The 17,523-nt window shown below is 41.9% G+C and overlaps 1 protein-coding gene across 1 annotated transcript in view; it reads right to left on the minus strand.

Moving 5' to 3' along the window:
- grin2db (glutamate receptor, ionotropic, N-methyl D-aspartate 2D, b) overlaps nucleotides 1-17,523 on the minus strand; it is a 46,056-nt gene that overhangs the window by 23,879 nt on the left and 4,654 nt on the right. Inside the window, exons 2-6 of the mRNA XM_030157951.1 lie at nucleotides 7,609-7,947; nucleotides 7,065-7,271; nucleotides 5,881-6,147; nucleotides 2,240-2,568; nucleotides 1,021-1,135 (exon numbers count right to left, since the gene is read on the minus strand). Coding sequence (XP_030013811.1) covers nucleotides 1,021-1,135; nucleotides 2,240-2,568; nucleotides 5,881-6,147; nucleotides 7,065-7,271; nucleotides 7,609-7,896 — 1,206 coding nt within the window. The 5' untranslated portion in view covers nucleotides 7,897-7,947. The remainder of the gene's footprint in view (nucleotides 1-1,020; nucleotides 1,136-2,239; nucleotides 2,569-5,880; nucleotides 6,148-7,064; nucleotides 7,272-7,608; nucleotides 7,948-17,523) is intronic.

Here is a 17,523-nt window from a genome sequence, read left to right on the forward strand (position 1 = left end):
AATTTTTGGTCTCCTTTCAAACCAAAACAGTATTTTTTCTGAGGCCTCATTCTGGGCAACATTCAACCCAAGCAGTCTGAATAAAGCATTTATATCCAAAAAAAACTATGTAAAATTCCCTCATTGTGTATACCTCTGCTACATTTGGTATGCTCTTTTACATGAAAAAAGCACTCTAGATTTTGGCCCCCATCTTTTAAGATAGCATTTCACTATAAAGTGATCTCTTCACATCCAGAGGTAAGAGGACAATGATTGCAGTGACCAGTGTGTCCTTTGACATGTGTAAATAGGGCTGCATGATTTGGTATAAACATCATATTGTGATTATTGTGAGCAATATTGTGATTTTTGATAGTGGAAGAGGTCCTAGTGTTTTTTGTTAATTGATTGACAATCACAGTCATATCCTCACATTTGAAATGGTGAAAAATTAGAATAGCGAAGAAAAAAATAAAAGATTAATGAAAAAACTTCAACAATGAACAGTGTTTATTATCTTCTCTTAGTTGCTTAATCTGTCTGTCTGTCTATCTATCTATCAGTCTATCAATCTAGCAATCAACAGAAAGGATACACAGTAGATGCACAGTAGGAAGAAAAAAATGTACGGTCAAATGGTCAGCAGGCAGCTTACTTTGCCTCTGGCACCAGTAGCCATTGTGAACTTTACATGAACATGAACCCTTGTGACCTAACTATGCACACCATCAGGTTTAAATTCTTATTTCAGATGCCTATAGAGTATAGATCTGCTGCTCCAGCTCACATGTACACATTAACATTCACATGTACAGAATCTTGCTCAAATCAGCACAAAACCCTCTGGTTTAGAATTATGGCCCTTTGTTCTTGCAGATCAGCACAGAGTCTAAAATTACAGCAACTAATGAATCTGTAGATTCAAACTGTATACGGAAACAAATAATGTTTATTCAAGAGCATGATATGATCCTGAAACCATGTCTTTTTTCAAGTATATGAACATGATTACAAACAGAACTGATATCATGTCCTTACATCTTCCCATCCATGTCCAGGTGTCCATGAAATGACATCCAGGAAGGGGTTGGACAGGTAACCATCACTATTGAAAGAGTAGTCTCTACCACCAAGCGTGATGTTGCTGAAGTACCTGCAAAGTAATGGATCAAGATAAAAAGATCAAAGAAAATGGTAAGGAGAAAAAAAGGGACTCATAATATGCCAGTTTACTAATTGTGTTTTTGAAGGGAAAAAGATTAAGTGTTTTTTTTAATGAATCATTTGATATTTCAGAAAGACTGCTGTATTCTCTTTTTACCTGAAACTAAATCACAACAGCTTTATGCTAGTCAGGGCCTGTCTTTTAATCAAATCTACAGACACATGATCAGACACACAGAATTGTCAGGATCTTTGAAGTCAAGCAACTGCTGCTCTCTGCATCGGATGCAAGCGCCATAGTTTTTCCGATAATCAAACAGGACAGATCCACTAATTGTCTCCTCATGTCATTTCACTGGCTTCAAAACACAAAAGCTAACAGTTTTTTTTTTTTTCACATGACAGCCAACCTGTGATGGATCAGCAGCTTGTAGTTACAGACAATGAACAGCAGGTAGCAGTGCAAAAAAAAGCAAACCCAAATGAAACCATGGTATCCCACTTGCTTGAACACAGTTGATACACAAAGTAAGAAGAATCTAAATGCTCAATAACAAAAAAAAAGAAAGAAAATAAAAGAAAAGAAAGCACAATTATAATAATAAAATATTTTGGATCATAATAACAAAACTTAGACTAATCTGTCCATTCAGTATGCTTTTGTTTGGGGTAGGAAGGATGAGTGGCATGAAGAAATGAACCAAGATGATAACCAGAACCACTTGGGCTACCTGTTAGAGTGCGCTGCTGTGTGTTTGCACAGCCTACAAGGAATATATTAAAGCTGGCTCATTAATATACATAAGACATGGTCCGCTTGCTACAGATGCTGGGGTAATTTCGCCAACTCACAACTACACGCACCAACAACATCTATTTTGCATGGATGATGGCCAGCTCCAAATTCAGATATCCCCTCTGTGCCTGCTCTCTGACACTGAATCCACCAACTCCACCCATATACCTTCCAACTCACTGGCATCAAACCAACTTGTTTATAGAAAACACTTTATCCTGTTTCTATTTCCTTTTTTTCCTCTTTCATGTATGAACAGCCAACTGCCTTGTATCTATCTCTCTGTGTTTCGCTCACCTCATCCTTCCTCTCAGTCTCTGCGTCTGATTGGCGTCCGTCATGCAGTTGGTGACAAAGTTTGGCCCACCCGTGGTTCCGTAATCCTTGCGCATTGCCACTGCCCCGTGAGTCAGCACAGACACACCCCGGGCAATCCTCCGGCGAGGTTCGTCCCTCCAGCCCTGGGGCCGAACTGCAAACAAAGCCCGGGGCAGATTCTCCATGCCCAAACCTGAGAGTGCTGGCCCCACAGCAAACCACATGTGTGAGGCTCCAGCCTGACCAGCGGCCCAGGCAGCTCGGAAAACCAGCTCAGCCTCCTCCTGGGAGCAGTACAGCAAACGTACCTAGAGGACAGCAGGAAGGCAGGGAGGGAACAGGGACGAGGGGAGACACACACACACACACATACACGCTAGTGAGATAAGGAGGGGACAGGGGAGACGTGGAGAGAGACAGAGGACGGAAGAAGTAAGGGGAGAGGGATAGAGCCGGAGCAGAGGTGCACCTGAATGAGAGGGGAGGAGGTTGGAAAGAAAAGGCCATATCAAGAAAAAACAAGTATGCTGGGGAAGGTAAGAGGAGAGATAGCTGTTAGCTGATGTGATAAGGTCCATGGAAGTCAGGCATATGCTTCTTAGAGAAAATCAGAGCTTGGGAAGCAGAGGAAGAGGGAACAATGTATGGCTGCATGTGATGTGTGCCAAACAGAAGGTACAGGAGGCAATGGGGGTCAGTGCTTAATGAGCTCAGGCCTGATGAAATGAGTTAGATTTATGAATAATGAAAACAGTAAAACAAGGAGAAAATGTAACTGTACAGGGTTGAGAGGAAAAGCAGAGAGGCGAGGAAGCAAGGGGAGGAGGGAGAGGTTAAAGACCAAACATACCTGCGGGAAAACAAGGGGGAAGAGGTTAAACTCTGACATATGTTATTAAAAGCGGGTGGGGGGGACGACAAGACAAGTAGAAAAAACAAGTGCATGGAGGCAAAGAGGAATGGAAAGGGGAAAACAAAATAGTCACTCCTTGGAGAAAGGAAAGAAGTTGGTGGATAAGCAGAAAAGAAAAAGAACAAAACAAGGATAGCTTATATTATACAATCAGGGCCTAAAGAGATAAGATATATTTGTGAAAGTAGGGGTGGACTCATGGTGCAAGGTAGCAAGAAGAAGAGGAAGGGGAAGACATACAGTTGAGAGGAAAGAAAGACAGCAGTGACAGAATATGAGTCCTCTGCTGCAAATGCTGAGGTAAGGAGGGTTGAGGAGAGAGAGGATGGGGTTAGAAATTGACCAAAGAAGGTTTAGGAGGTTAGAGGGGAAATTGAGAGAGAAGGAGGGGATTGACAAGCACAAGATAGAGCTGAGCTGAGGGGAAAGGAGGAGGGAGCGAGGTTAAATGCTGACAAACAAAAAAGAAGCGAGTAAGTGCAAGAGCATTTCAAATAAAATAAATACATGAAAAATGACTGTGTGAAGAAAAGAGACAAAGGAGAATTAAAGGACAAAAAAGAGCGAGAGGACTCTTTCATGGTGGGGGAAGGGAGAATCAGGAAAAACAGACCGAAAGTACATTTTGAGAATTGCGCCTTCATTGAATTTTGAACTGTAATGGCTTGGCAAAACAATCCTGCCTGTATGCCAATAAACCTCCAGTGAATTAGGCAGGGAATGAGAGTGACAGGAGGGAGGAAGGAGGGGGAAAAGAGGGTAACAGACAGAGGAAGGCTGAAGGGAAGGAGAGAATCAGAGTTATAAACAGACACACGCAATATCTAAAGATGGGAAATGGAGAAAGAGGAACATACAACAGAGGGAGAGAGCAGAAGAAATACTGACAAGGTGGAAGCTGGAAGAGGAATGGAATAAAAGACGTGAGAGATTTGAATAGAAATTGACCCAGAGACCTGCATCAGGTCGTCTGCAATGTAGAAGATATTACCATATGAGGAAGAGAGAGAGTATGTAATGCAAACATAAACAGCATCACTAAGCGATCACAAGCATTTATTAGTTCTGCGTTAGAGAAAAACTAGAAGAAGGGGGGTTGTTGCGAGAGGCAGGAGGGTTAAAAAGCAAGCACTGCATATAGGCAACCCGCTGCAGGCAGTATGTTATATTAACAGTGACACTAGCAGAGTGGAGCCTAAGGAATCCAATACACATGCACACCCTAATAGACACAAACACACACACACACACAAAGCTGCAGTGGCCATGCTGGGACATTAGCGATGACATTGAGACCCAGACTGTACCAAGCCAACAGAGAGCAGAGTCTGTGGTTGGGAAGACATGCAGCAGAAGGAATAGACGAATGGACTGAGGGAAGGAAAGATAGCCATACAGAGAGGGAGGTGAAAAGGAAAGCAACAGAGGACAGTGAGCTTGTCTCTAGGCAAAGAATCACAGGAGGAGAGGCAGAGGGGGATGGAGGGAGTGGAGTAAGCATTAGAACCAAGAGATGAGTGAAAAATTGAACAGGGGGATCATGGGGTCAAAGAGGAGATTTGAAGGAGGACTAACAAAAAGATAATGGATGGTGTTTGGAAGAAAACAGCAATGGATGATAGAAATGAAGTTAAAAAAAAAACAGAAGTAAGTACAGGGAGGAAAGAACAGGCAAGTCAGTGTAAGAGAAGAAGGACAGGAAGCAGGCATATGATGGAATGAAACAGAGGTACCAAACCAAAACCACGAGTTATTGTCAGAGATAACAAACAGGCTGAAAATTAGGGTTGGTTTTCTGTATTAAATCAGTCTTCATTTGACTAATCTCATAGCAATTGTTCATTCATTTTACGAACCACTGAATCCTCGGGAGAGTCACTGTGGTGCCGGTGCCCATCCCGGTTACCAATGGGCGAAGGTGGGATACACCCTGAATGTGTTGCCAATTCATCATAGGGCTAACATATACAGACGAACAACCATTCACTCTCATAACCACCTCTGTGCCAAAGAAAATATTTATTGACACAAAATACTGAAATTAGATTAAAGCAACAGGTTAAACTGTTCCTTCTACAATTTACAGCATTATTTCTCTGCGAATATCTTTTCACGATTTGTATTGTAAGTGACACATCCCTACCTGAATCAATATTGAATCAATCCATATTGTCTCAGGAAATCAGTGGCAATACCCGGCTCTAATGAAAATGATTTTTACATCATCACACAAGATCACTCTGTATACAGTAGATTTAGAGAGGAGGTAACATAAAAGGGTCACATTAATTATAATTTTCCTCAGTTTCTTCAATGAAGATATGAAACAAGCTGTTTCAGGATATGTGCTATATGTGATACTGTCAGAGCGGATTAAAAGGATGTATTTTAAAATGCCAAGAAAAAAATGGAGAAAAGGGTATGTTAACCTCCTCTGCTTTAGTCTCTAAAACAACGCATAAAGTGAAATTGACTCGTGGTTTTTGTTGTACCATTAAACTTTTTATGCCTTGGCAAATGAGAAGGGAAAAGAAGAACAGAGGGATAGAGGAGAGAGGGGAGAGAGAGATGTGGAGGGACAGAGGGAGAGACGAAGAAGGAAGGAAAAAGCTGGGAAGCCACCTGTCAGAAGGGAGGCCCCCAATGATACTAGCAGCACTTCCTCCCCTTTCCTCCTCCCTTTCCCCCTCCCTCCCCCCTGTCTCACCTGCGCCTCGTTCTCCTTCAGCAGCCTGCGCGTGCGTGCCCCCCCAGGGTCATCGGTCACGTTCAGGATCACCACACTCTTCTTCTCCCAGCCAATAAACGAGCCATCCGTCAGGCCTTCCACCACCGACAGGAAATCCTGGTAGCCATGGTGCCGTGTGGACACCACAGAAAAGGCTGTCCAGTCGTACTCCTCCAGCACCTCAAAGATGACCTCTAACTGGAGGGCAGTAGAAGAGCTGAACTGGAGAAAGATGGAACCTGATTCCTAATTTTGGGAAGAAAGCAGCAGATTTGGTTAATAATCCTACTGTGAAAGTCATCTATGTAGGAAATGCAGCTACAATTCAGACAGAGCTTTTCACTGCAATTCTTTGGGCTGCTCCATCTTTTTGCACATCAACTCATCATGGGGCTTGAAGTTTTAATGGAGCAGCAGCACTTGTGCAGCTGCAGGGCTAAAGCAGCTCAGATTGTACGAATTCTCTTATGACGTCCAGAAAAAAATGTTTCTAAAAAATCTGTCTCATATTTAGAGGGGATGAGGAGGACTAGGCGAGGGTGCATCTTCAAAGAACATTCATCAAAGTACTTCAATTTAATTCCTCAAGAGTAAATGGATAAAGCAGTTATTTGTAAGCACAAATGCAATGTTTTTTTTTTTTATTCCTCTTTTCTTGTTTGTTAGTGAAAGGCGTGAACTCACACAAATGTCAGGTACACTCATACATGCAGTGCTCTCATTCGCTCATACACACACCCATGTTTTGTCATTGCCTTCCTCCTAGGAACATCATAGACAGAACGAAAGCCACAGTTGATGCCATTTACAGATCAAACACTGTAGACTTTCAGCAGATCAGCGACCCTGACCTTCAACTTCCCCTCAGTCCCACTGGCACTTCCCCAAACCTTTTCTTCACAAAGAGGACGCATGACATTGTGACTTTATAAGTTGTTATTGCCACTTCTGCCATTGTAGTTAATGCACAGTGCTTGTCAGTCCACAGTACACCCCCTTGTCTCACTAGCCAGTCCTATTTGGATTTGTACAACCTATCTGGGGTATCTCCACTTTTGTACCTCACTGTTCTTCATTCTCTCCGTCACTCTTACACACACACACACACGTCTAAACACTTCCTCTTCACTCACCCACCCCGATCCCAACCTCCCTCCTCCTACCTGTGGCATCCTCCCCAGCCCCGCTCCCCCTCCTACAGCCACTATAGGCAGTCCTGTTTGGGCGGAGACAAACTCCAGCATTGGGGCCAGAGGACCCCAGGCCGTCCGTGGGGGCCTCTCCTCTTCATAAACCAAACCCTGTAGGGGCCGCGCCGCCAGCAGCTCACACAGCTGGGACAGAACTGTCTTAGGACTACTGTCATTCACCTGTGAGATGAGAAGAATGAACAATGACAGAAAAATAGATGAAACACAGAGAGACAAATTGAAATTAGTCAGTAGGTCAGTGTGTCTTGACTTTGTGTTATGCATATGGAAGGTGTCTGTTGTATGTGGGACATTTCTAACTAACAATACAAGCTGTGGTCAAAGAGTGCACTCGGGCGCCCGCTCATTCAGCAGGGTCCATAGAACAGCAGCAGCAGCAGTGTGCTGCCCATTCAGCTCAAATAATGAATATGAGTATGAATAATGGATAGTCATTGTTATTCTCTTCCTTCAAGTAAGGCTGAATGAGCACTAGGCAGAGGAGACGGTGTCTAACCTGTAGCCATATGACGTTAGCAGAGCCCCACTGGGTGACCACGCTCTCCCCCAGGGAACCATATACCCGGCCAAAACCAGGGTAGAGGACCCTTCCTCCAGGCCCCGCCACCGCCGCCTCTGCCTGTACCGTAGCACCTGCATGGATCACGGCGATGTTGAAGTTCATTATGGCCCCCGCATCACGCTCCCGTGGACTGGGCCGGAGCAGGAGGTGGGGGGAGGTTTCCACCAAACCTGCCCACTCTGCCAGGACCAGTAGGAGAGAGAGAGTAGGTATGGCGACCATGGCAACCTGCCGAGGGGGGAGGCCGATATATATCGCACTAAGAGAGGGTGCCTGAAAATAAGAAACAAGAAAAAAAAAGAATGACAAGGTGAGATTAAGTTTGACTCAGGTGTTTTTTTTTTTTCTTGTAATGTCAAGTACAGAGAACATCAAATCATATCAAGAAAGAAAATAGAGAAAGAGTAGAAGTACAGCAAGAAAGGCAGAAAGAGTGAGATAATGATTGAAAGCGTGAGGAGGATAAAAAGAGAAAGAGGCTGAAACTGATCAGAGATTGCATACAGGCAAGACAGAGTAATGAATTCAGAATCCAATCATGGGGTAATAAAAGTTAGCATTGGCTGGAGAAAGCACTGGACTAGGAATTGGGAATGTAGAGAGAAAAAAAAACAATAGAGGGCAGGAAAAGAAAACAAGACAGAGAGATGAAATGGGTGCTATTTAGGCTGCAGGCTGAGAAGGAACAGTATGAAAAAGAAGGAAAATAGAAACTGGCTGTTAGAGGAGAGGAGAGAGGGGGAGAAAGAGAGGGAGTTAATAGCAGACAGAGACAAAGATGGGGGCGGAGGTGGTTATTGTGCTGCATGAATGATAACAACAATTAAGATCACTGTAAACACACTCGGCCTCACACAGCCACAAACATGCATGCAAGTGTTCCAACGCTGATACACACACAAGATGAATGCATGGATGCACTATGCCCGTAGAGCAACTTAATGATAGAGAGATATGAGGGTTAATGCAGTACGCACAAACATATGCACACATACTCACACCAACAACCATACAGAAAGATAATGACTACCTGGGAGATAGCAGGGTTAATATGTTAGCCACACACACACACAAACACAGCACATCATTTTCAATTTACTTGTGGTGCCAACTGCCCTCCCTCCTTTTCTCCATTTCCTTCTCACTTTCTCACCACTCTCTCATGCTCTGCCTTTTCATATTTCCCATCTCTTCTCCTTATTTTCATGGCTTCAGGTACCAACACAATTGCATTGATTAACAGAGGCCTGCTGACATAATATTCTCTCTAAAGTCACACTCCCTTTCTGTGCCTCCATTTCCCCCTTTCCTTCTTTCTGTGTTTTTCACTCTGTCTTCATCTGACTTGCTTTGCTTTGTCACAGTCTGACGATTCTTTGACCCTGATCAGTCTTTTGTATAGCAAAGAAAGCAGCAAAGAAAAGAAGAAAGACTGGGGAGATGAAAAAGTGTCTGGAGGAATGAGAGAAGAAGTCAGGGAATGAATAGAACAGAATAGAAAGATACTGTAAATACAGAGCATTAGATTTAAGATGGACTGACTGAGTGGAAGGAGGAAGACCAGGTGAAGGAGAGGAACCAAGAGGACAAAGAGAGGACAAAGTGAGGTGGGATGGCAGGAGGTGGAGTAAAATATGTGTGGAGAGGAGCAGGAAAAGAAATATTGATTAGTGGGATGTGTATACGTGTTTGGCCTAAACAAATACACTTCCAAACCTCCTGTTTTGAGCGACAGGGACTGTGGGATATATGTTTGTCTGTGCATATGTGTGTGCAGTGAGGGGTTACAGAGAAACACAGAGAGAGTGGCGGAATGAGATGGAATGAGAGGGCGAATGAGAGAGGCAGATAGATATGGAGAGACTGAATGGATAAGAAAAAGAGATGGAGGTGTGGTGAGATAGGTAGAGACAGACCTGTTAGTAGGAAAAGAAGGAAAAGGAGAATGTAATAATGAAGGGGAGAGAGAGAAAAACAGGGCTTTGTTGTTGTTTTTTTTCTTAAAGGTGAGGAAGATGTGGCAGGAAGGAATGGGAAGGACAGAGAGTGGAAGGAAGGAGAAAATGAGACGCAGCAGCAGGAATACAACCCATCATATCATTTGGTGGAGATGTATTCTACGGTGCTGAGCTCTGAGCCATTAACTGTTAGGCCTGTCACTGTATTTCACTCTCTTGAGGTGTTTATGTTGCAGTGCTCAACCAGCATGTGCCATTCCACCACAGCGAGCCTTGTTGGAAGTGTGAGCACAGTGTATTACTATACAGTATCCACTTTCCTGCAGAGTGTACTTCTCTTTCTTTTCTACTGAAGCGCAGTGGGACGTTGCAGTTGCATGTACGATAGCAGGCACAGTATGAGTAAATGTTAATCAAATCCTCATCTAAATACATCTAACAATATTGTTCATAATATGTTCCAATCTGTAATTTCTCTGCAAACTGAATCCTAAAAAGCGTGCAGTGAGGGGGTTTACAGAAAACACACACACATACACTGAAAGACACAGTAAAAGGAAAATGAGAGTGGGAGAGCCAGTGAGAGATTACTGGTTCATTTGATTTGCTACTGTAAATGGATCTTTTGTTAAAATGCAAATGTTTGTATTTTTGTTAAAAAAAAAAAAAAAAATCCCTTCTAGCTTTAAAATGATCCTCTCCGGTCTTTGGAGCCCCTTTTAATTCAATAGGCTATACTGCATACTGTACATATTTGGCAAGAGACTGCCTGCAATCCATGAAATACTTAAATTATGGATTTCTGTTTTCCATGAATTGGATTCAAGACAGAGAATCCATTAGTTCCTGAAATCCCTTTTCCTTACTAAATGTATTTGCTTCATTTAGGTACTCTAGTAACCAAGATCGCATCAGTGATCATGATATTGTAACATCTGATGGTAGGAAGTTAATTAATCTTTGTTATGTGACATATCAAGATGGTGTTTGGCTTGTACATCACAATGTGTAGGATGAACATTATAATCCATAGTGAATTTGGCTGCAGTGAGTAGAGAAGGGAGGAAAAACCAGATAAAACCTCTGCATCTTTGATCATTTTTTCACACTTGAATCTTGAATTCATGATGGTGCATGCACTTTCAATCTTCATTTTCTGTCTCGATCATTCTGTCAATACTTAAAACCAAAGTATTTTTACTGTACCATGTTGATCTTTCAATTTGTCAATCACTGTAATAAGCAGCTTACTGTATCTACAGTGTAATTATTTTTTTCTGCTGAGCCTTTGTAGTTTGTCATTTTAAACAAAGAAAGCAGCTTTTACAGCATGCATGCCAGCCACTGTTAGAAGCAAACTAAAAACACCTTCAGGAATATTTACCAAGTACTTAAGAGCAGCAATATTCTCAGGCTGACAGCTAATCAAGAAGATGAGAGAGAAAACATTCATGCAGGCCAGCCAGACTCTTCTTTCTCTTCCAAAATTGCCAGACAGTACTTCACAAGCAAATTATACTCATCATATCTATGCTTAAACATTTCACTATCTTCACTATGACTCTAAATGATTGTCTATGGCAATTTATAGTTGATGCATGTTCAACTTATAACTCATAACAAATAATTGCTCCACAAATTGTAAAAAATGATAAAGGAGCAATTTACATTTGTATGCAGCAATGTTAAAGGTGCTTTTTATCCTGTAGGGGACAACAATGAAGTCTGTATCATTTCTCCATCCACTAATAGCCTCTAAACATGAAATGAAAAATTAACTTCTTGTATCAGATGGTTGGAAAACAATCAGAATGTTTTCAAGTTTCACATCCCCTCTTTCCTCTTAACTATACATGCTACAGCTGCAACGAGTGCCTGTGGTGACTGAAAAAGGGAGTCGCGGGAGAGTCAGGAACCGCTTGGGTAAAAAGTCAGTGCTGGCATCCATGCCTCCCTGAACCCCTTACCCACTGAACTCCAATGAAGGCTGTGTGCCAGACCCTGTGCTGCATCGGATCTGCTGGGAAAAAGTGAATGGGGAAGGGGTGTGTAGAGTTGTGGGAGTGCAGTGTTCAGCGTTGTGTTTAGACCACATCAGGCTCTGCTGCTTCATTCCATTCTGTCATGCAGAGTAATGGACCTGCTCCCTGCTGCCTTTGGCTGGGGCTGCATTGAATCAGCCCAGTCAGTTTTCCACAGCCAACACACAACATCAAATATATGCAGCTTAATATATAGTCCACATCTAATGTACACCATAAGAAGAAAGTGCAGCGTCTCTGTGAGTGAAACATGTCCTGAATGTGAAGACTCAATTATGGTGTTTTTTTTTTTTCTTTTTCTTTTTTTTTTTCATGCGTCTACATTTAAAACTGCAGTGTGCTCAAGAAAACTGCTTCATGTACCCTCTATAATTTCCCTTGGTCCATAGCTGCACTATGGTACAAGATAAGATAAAGTGCCAGCACAGTGTGATGCCCACAGTGCGCATATATGTGAGAGTATCAATGTGTGTGTTGTGCAGGGTAATATGGCAGTGTACAGGAGCGGAGGAATGAAGAGAAGAGTGCAGCTGGAGCTCAATGCTCCTCGTGTTAATTGGCCCATACTTCAATCACAGCCACTGGAGTGTGTCCTCTCTGACGGAACAGATCCTCTCTCTCTCTCTCTCTCTCTCTCTCTCTCTCTCTCTCTCTCTCTCTCTCTCTCTCTCTCTCTCTCTCTCTCTCTCTCTCTCTCTCTCTCTCTCTGTCCTGATACACTTGTTCACCCACTCATCCACTCGCTCACACACACTTACTTGACACACATAATTCTTGTGCAGAAACACTCCCTCACAGTCTGTCTCTGTCAGTTAATTTGGTGTGTTTCACATGTCCGTTCATCCATTCATTCATTCGGCCATTCATTCATTCGTTCGTTCGTCGTTCATTCAGTCACACTGTTACACCACTCTGCAGCATCTCACTTTCCCTCTCCTTTCCAAAACTCCTTGTCCGTTCTCATCCAGTCCTCCTCCATTCTTTCCTTCCAAACATATTTTTTTCCTGCACTTCTTTCACTCTCTACTTCCTCTCGTCCCTCACTTCCTCCCTCTCCCTATCTCTTTCTTTCTCTCTCTTTGATCCCTGTCGAGTAGAAGAGCCACCAGGCAGGCAAGCGGCTCTTGTTCCCATTGTGCATAGTGTGCAGTGTGATCGGCAAGTAGCGCAGCGTGCAGCAGCAGGGCGTACAGTGCTGTGTGTTTTTACTGCATGGCTGTAAACAGCAGTAGTAAAGCCTGCTGCTGCGGTGGCGACTGCCTTCTTTGAATGTGATAGCTATGGCCATCATAAGCTATTCAATTGACAAACGATGGAGTCATCTATCAAATCCCTGCAACATCAGGTCCTTACAGGGAAACACACAAAATTTACACATCACAGATCTGGTCTCTTCTGTTCTGCTGTGTTCTATTCGTAAATTACACATGCCACCAGGCTGATAACCAGATTAGAGGCAGTCGCTTTCATAAATGTGACATAGAAGTTTATGTAGAACCATTAAATTTGAGGTCTAGCAGATAGATTATGGAAAATAAACTGCAGCTTACAAATTTAAGACAGATAGTCAAATGGTGCACATGCAGAGTAGCAAAGCTTACACATACAGAGATAATGTGACAGTGTTTTTTCCTCAGCAAAACATTACCATGTGTTGCTTTTCTTACATTCTCTTCTGCATTTGCCTGCAAATGTAAAGAATTTTTTTAACAAACTGTATATATGTTGCTGCGTGTCAAACACCCTTTTCTAGCAGGTATTCTTCATTTGTCCTTTTTGTATTTTATAACCTTTAACAAGAATAAAATCAGCCACCTTGACATCTCACTTTGATGTTGCTTCACAGCACAACTGCATTTTATTCTGACATCTCAAGTCCCTTTAATATGCACAAAATGGTACGGTGAGATTCAGAGGATGTCGCTTTTAATTCACATTTTTTATGGGTTTGGATTAAACACATTTGCCAAGAGACAGTGTCAATTAATTGGACTTCACTTCCGTACATTCAGGGGATAAATTTCATTACTTGAATGGGAGGACACTCCTTGTTTTTCTTCCCTCTATGGATTGATGGAAATGAGATGAAGCTGACCCTAGACCTTGCCACAGTGTAGCACTAACAATTCGCTGACCTCATTTTTTAACAAAAAGAAAATGTTTTACTTCTACTAGCTGTGGATTCTGGTACGCTAGACGCCTGCACTGCTCTAAACGAAAAGCACTGACTGGAAATCACATTTATAATGGATGATTATTACTGAAATATTTGACATTACCACATCTTATCTGTCTAACTCATAAGATCCAAAACAGGCTATATAATTACCATGGTAGTGTGTAATTTAACTTCAGCATAACCTCAGTATTTTATTGTAGCCACAGACGTTTAAAAAAAAAATGAACCTGTGTAACCAAAGAGGAAAATCAACTGAAAGACCTGCTAGTTGTTTCACTTTTTGTAATACAGCCTAGGCATCTTAAATTATTCACCCGTGTGTGTGTATGTGCGTGTGAGTGTGTTATCTTTCAACCCCCTGTCATTCATTTAATCCTCAGGACATTGCACACTACACTTAGACACACCTGCACCTTGTTTTGTTGAATAAAAAACACCAATTTGTTTATGAATGATGCACAGTAACAGTTTGTTTTCTCGCTCTACACACCCTCTCATGGACACACACTAACACGTACATCCATTCAGAAAACACCAGCTACAAATGGGTTACTACCCTCATGAGTGTTACGACATAAATAACTGTAAGGTCATATGCTCTCATGTGAAAAGGCCAGGGACCTTGCATCAGGGATTCACATAACAGAGTAAAGGGCATTATTTCAATAACTTTAACTGTCATATGCTACTTTAAATCGAGTCAATAACGATGATTCTGTAAGGATACTACATATTTTGTACGCTCACTGCCAATGCTTGTGTAAGTGTTTACTTCAAGGCTGGCCAAAGAGGAAAAGTATTTCATTTCCCACCTCAACACCTGACATGTAATACAGCGGTAGACTGCAGCACTGCTCTCTGGCCACCTGCCCCTCTGCTCCCAGGTTCACTATAATACTACATAATTTATGGGATTTAATGTACATATAAATTGTTTTCTGTAGTTGCTTTTTTCCCGGCCCTGTCAGGATGTCCTTACAATACCAGACCTCAGGGATTATCTTATTATGTTTGTTTTAAAAGGAATAATTTCTCACTGCTCAACCAGAAACTCTGAGGGTTTTCTGCTGGAAAAAATAGCTTAAATATCACAGTGCTATTAATGCTGTGCAATCATCTAAGAATAAACATGCAGTCACACAATGCATTTACATAATGTACTGTACATTCATGAATGAATCGCTTGGATGATTGTTTTTGTCTTTTTTTTAATAAGCTTTGAGATTGAAATCATGAGCAAATTGGATGAAAGATTCTCAGCAGATGCAATGAGATCGTTGAAATAAGTCCAGGATATTCAGCATTTATGGGAATTAAGTGATGGCACAAAACAAATATTCAGTTTTTTAACAATAACAATAAATTGATTATTTTCCTATTCCACCTCGAGCCAGTAGTCGCTGCTCACAGTGTTACTCTACCTTGCTTGCACCAGCGCTTCCATTAATTCCCCCATTGATTGGCTAGACACTGGGATCACCTAGCCAGATCTAAATCAGTCACTAATTAAAAGAGCAAGATGAAAAGCAGCCGACACTACAGCCCTTCAGGACCTGTAAGGTGAAACATTCTGTAACAACCACAAACTAGGAAGCAGCTCAAGAGTGAGCAGAAAAAGCACCTCGTTCTGCATAGTAATGATTCACAATCTTGTTCTGAGGATAAACAGATTAAACTGGTGTGGGAAACCTTCACTGATAATAGTTATCGGTGCCTTTTTACAAGGTCACACACAGGCAGGTGCACAGGCGTTCACACCAGCAGGCATGCATGTGCATAGTTTACACATATAAATTCAGGTGTTCAGATACTCTGACACTTACGAATACACACCAAAATACCTAACAAATTTTTCAGTAAGAGAGAGGCAGTAAGCTAGTCTCTCTCACCAGCAGGTGCCACATGTTGCTGAAGTCAAGCCGGATTCTGTCTGTTTAAAATCTAACGCTGCATAACAATGTTGAGTGCATTGAGCTGCGTTCACAGCACATCTGGCTCTACCCCCGCTCATAACCAAAGGTGTTAGAAACACTTCTGTCAGCCTATCCTATAAACGGTGGTGGATCAGTTTGGCTCAGGAAATGCACTCCCATGAAGACAGAAACCCGACAGGGGAGAGGAATTTGTGGATTGAGACCAGTGAAGCTTTTTTTTTGTGGAGCCTCAGAGGAAGAGGTGGTGAGAGGTTAGTGAAGGGGATGTCAGAAACCCCACTGTGTTGTCTTCACACAGCCAAATCTAGTAGCCCAATAATCCTCAGATGTTTTTTCAACACAACAAATATAAAAATCTTCAGATTTTTTTATGTCTTAACTTGAAGCTGTGATGTCTTAACTAAACCATTTTCTTACCCATAGTCCACCACTCAGGTTAACAATGTACTGCAACAAAATCACAAACCTAATACAGTCAGTTCAACTTATTAAAAATAGGTAGGAGTGAGAATAAAAATGTATCTTATTTTATATGGTGACACAATGCTAAAAATAGATGCAATAAAGCTTGTTCATTCCTGTTTATTTGCCGTTACTAACTATTTCATGCATGACTACTCCTAAATCAGAATGGTTAACCATTTTCCCTTTATTCCCATTTTGTCAGCGTGGTGTGAAGACAGCCTTAGTGTTGCAGTTACACATCAGTCAAGGCTCAATATCATCAAATCTGAATTTTCCATGGACGTATACACAGGCATTTTCACAAGGTGACACCACCTATGCACAATTTTGTGAGGCTCTTTGTTATCGTCAATCTCAATATTTAGTGTAGTCGAAGCAGCATTCTGTGCCAGCTATTGATCTCTTTGCTATTTCCAATCACTGTTTGGTACAAAATGTATGAATGAGTGCCTCCATTTCCAAAAGCTGCAGCCTTTGATAGAGAATATGCCACAGTTATCGTTGAACGGATGACATAACAATCAACTTGATGAGCCCGATCCCACACCAGACCAAGGTTAGGGTCATTTATTGGCTCATTTGAAAAATTAGATTGAAATTGCTGTTACATAATTGAAAAGAGAGCATTCACTCCTAATCACCTTTCAAGAGATAGACTAAAGAAGGCTTGGATTTGAAAAATGTTCAATTTGAATAATGAAACCTTACGACCTGAATTGAGAACAAATTAATCCTTACCCTGAGTAAGACTACCTGCATTCCAAGCATATTGTTCATTTCCTTCTTTTCAGTGTCAAAAACCAAGAGAGACTCTGCAAGACTGTCTAGAATCACAAGGCTAGTACAAGAGTGGGAGTTATTTACATGCTGAGATGAAGCACATTTAAAACAAGCTCAGGAACATCAAACTATCTCCATCAGAGGCTTTCTACCATCTCCACCCTGACGTTTTCTCTTCCTCCCTTGTCTACCCTCCTTGTTGTACTGTAGATAACACGCTGTGCAAATTCCATTCAGGTGCAAACACGCATATTTGCATTTGTAACAGCTGTATAGTCGGCACCTGTTTATGAAGGAATTTCACATTCAAACTTGAAAGAAAATAGAGCAAAGCTATTTTTATATGAAGTGATAAGGCAATAAAACAGGTTCAACTTTGCACCTGGTACCAGCACCTAGTAAATCCGGCACAGTCACTTCAGTACAAAGCCTCCTATAAATGCCAGCTCCTGGGTTCTTTGAGAAGAGAATGACAAAGGGTTTCAACAAAG

This window comes from Sphaeramia orbicularis, chromosome 16 (genome assembly GCF_902148855.1).
Source record: "Sphaeramia orbicularis chromosome 16, fSphaOr1.1, whole genome shotgun sequence".
Classification (NCBI taxonomy): domain Eukaryota; kingdom Metazoa; phylum Chordata; class Actinopteri; order Kurtiformes; family Apogonidae; genus Sphaeramia; species Sphaeramia orbicularis.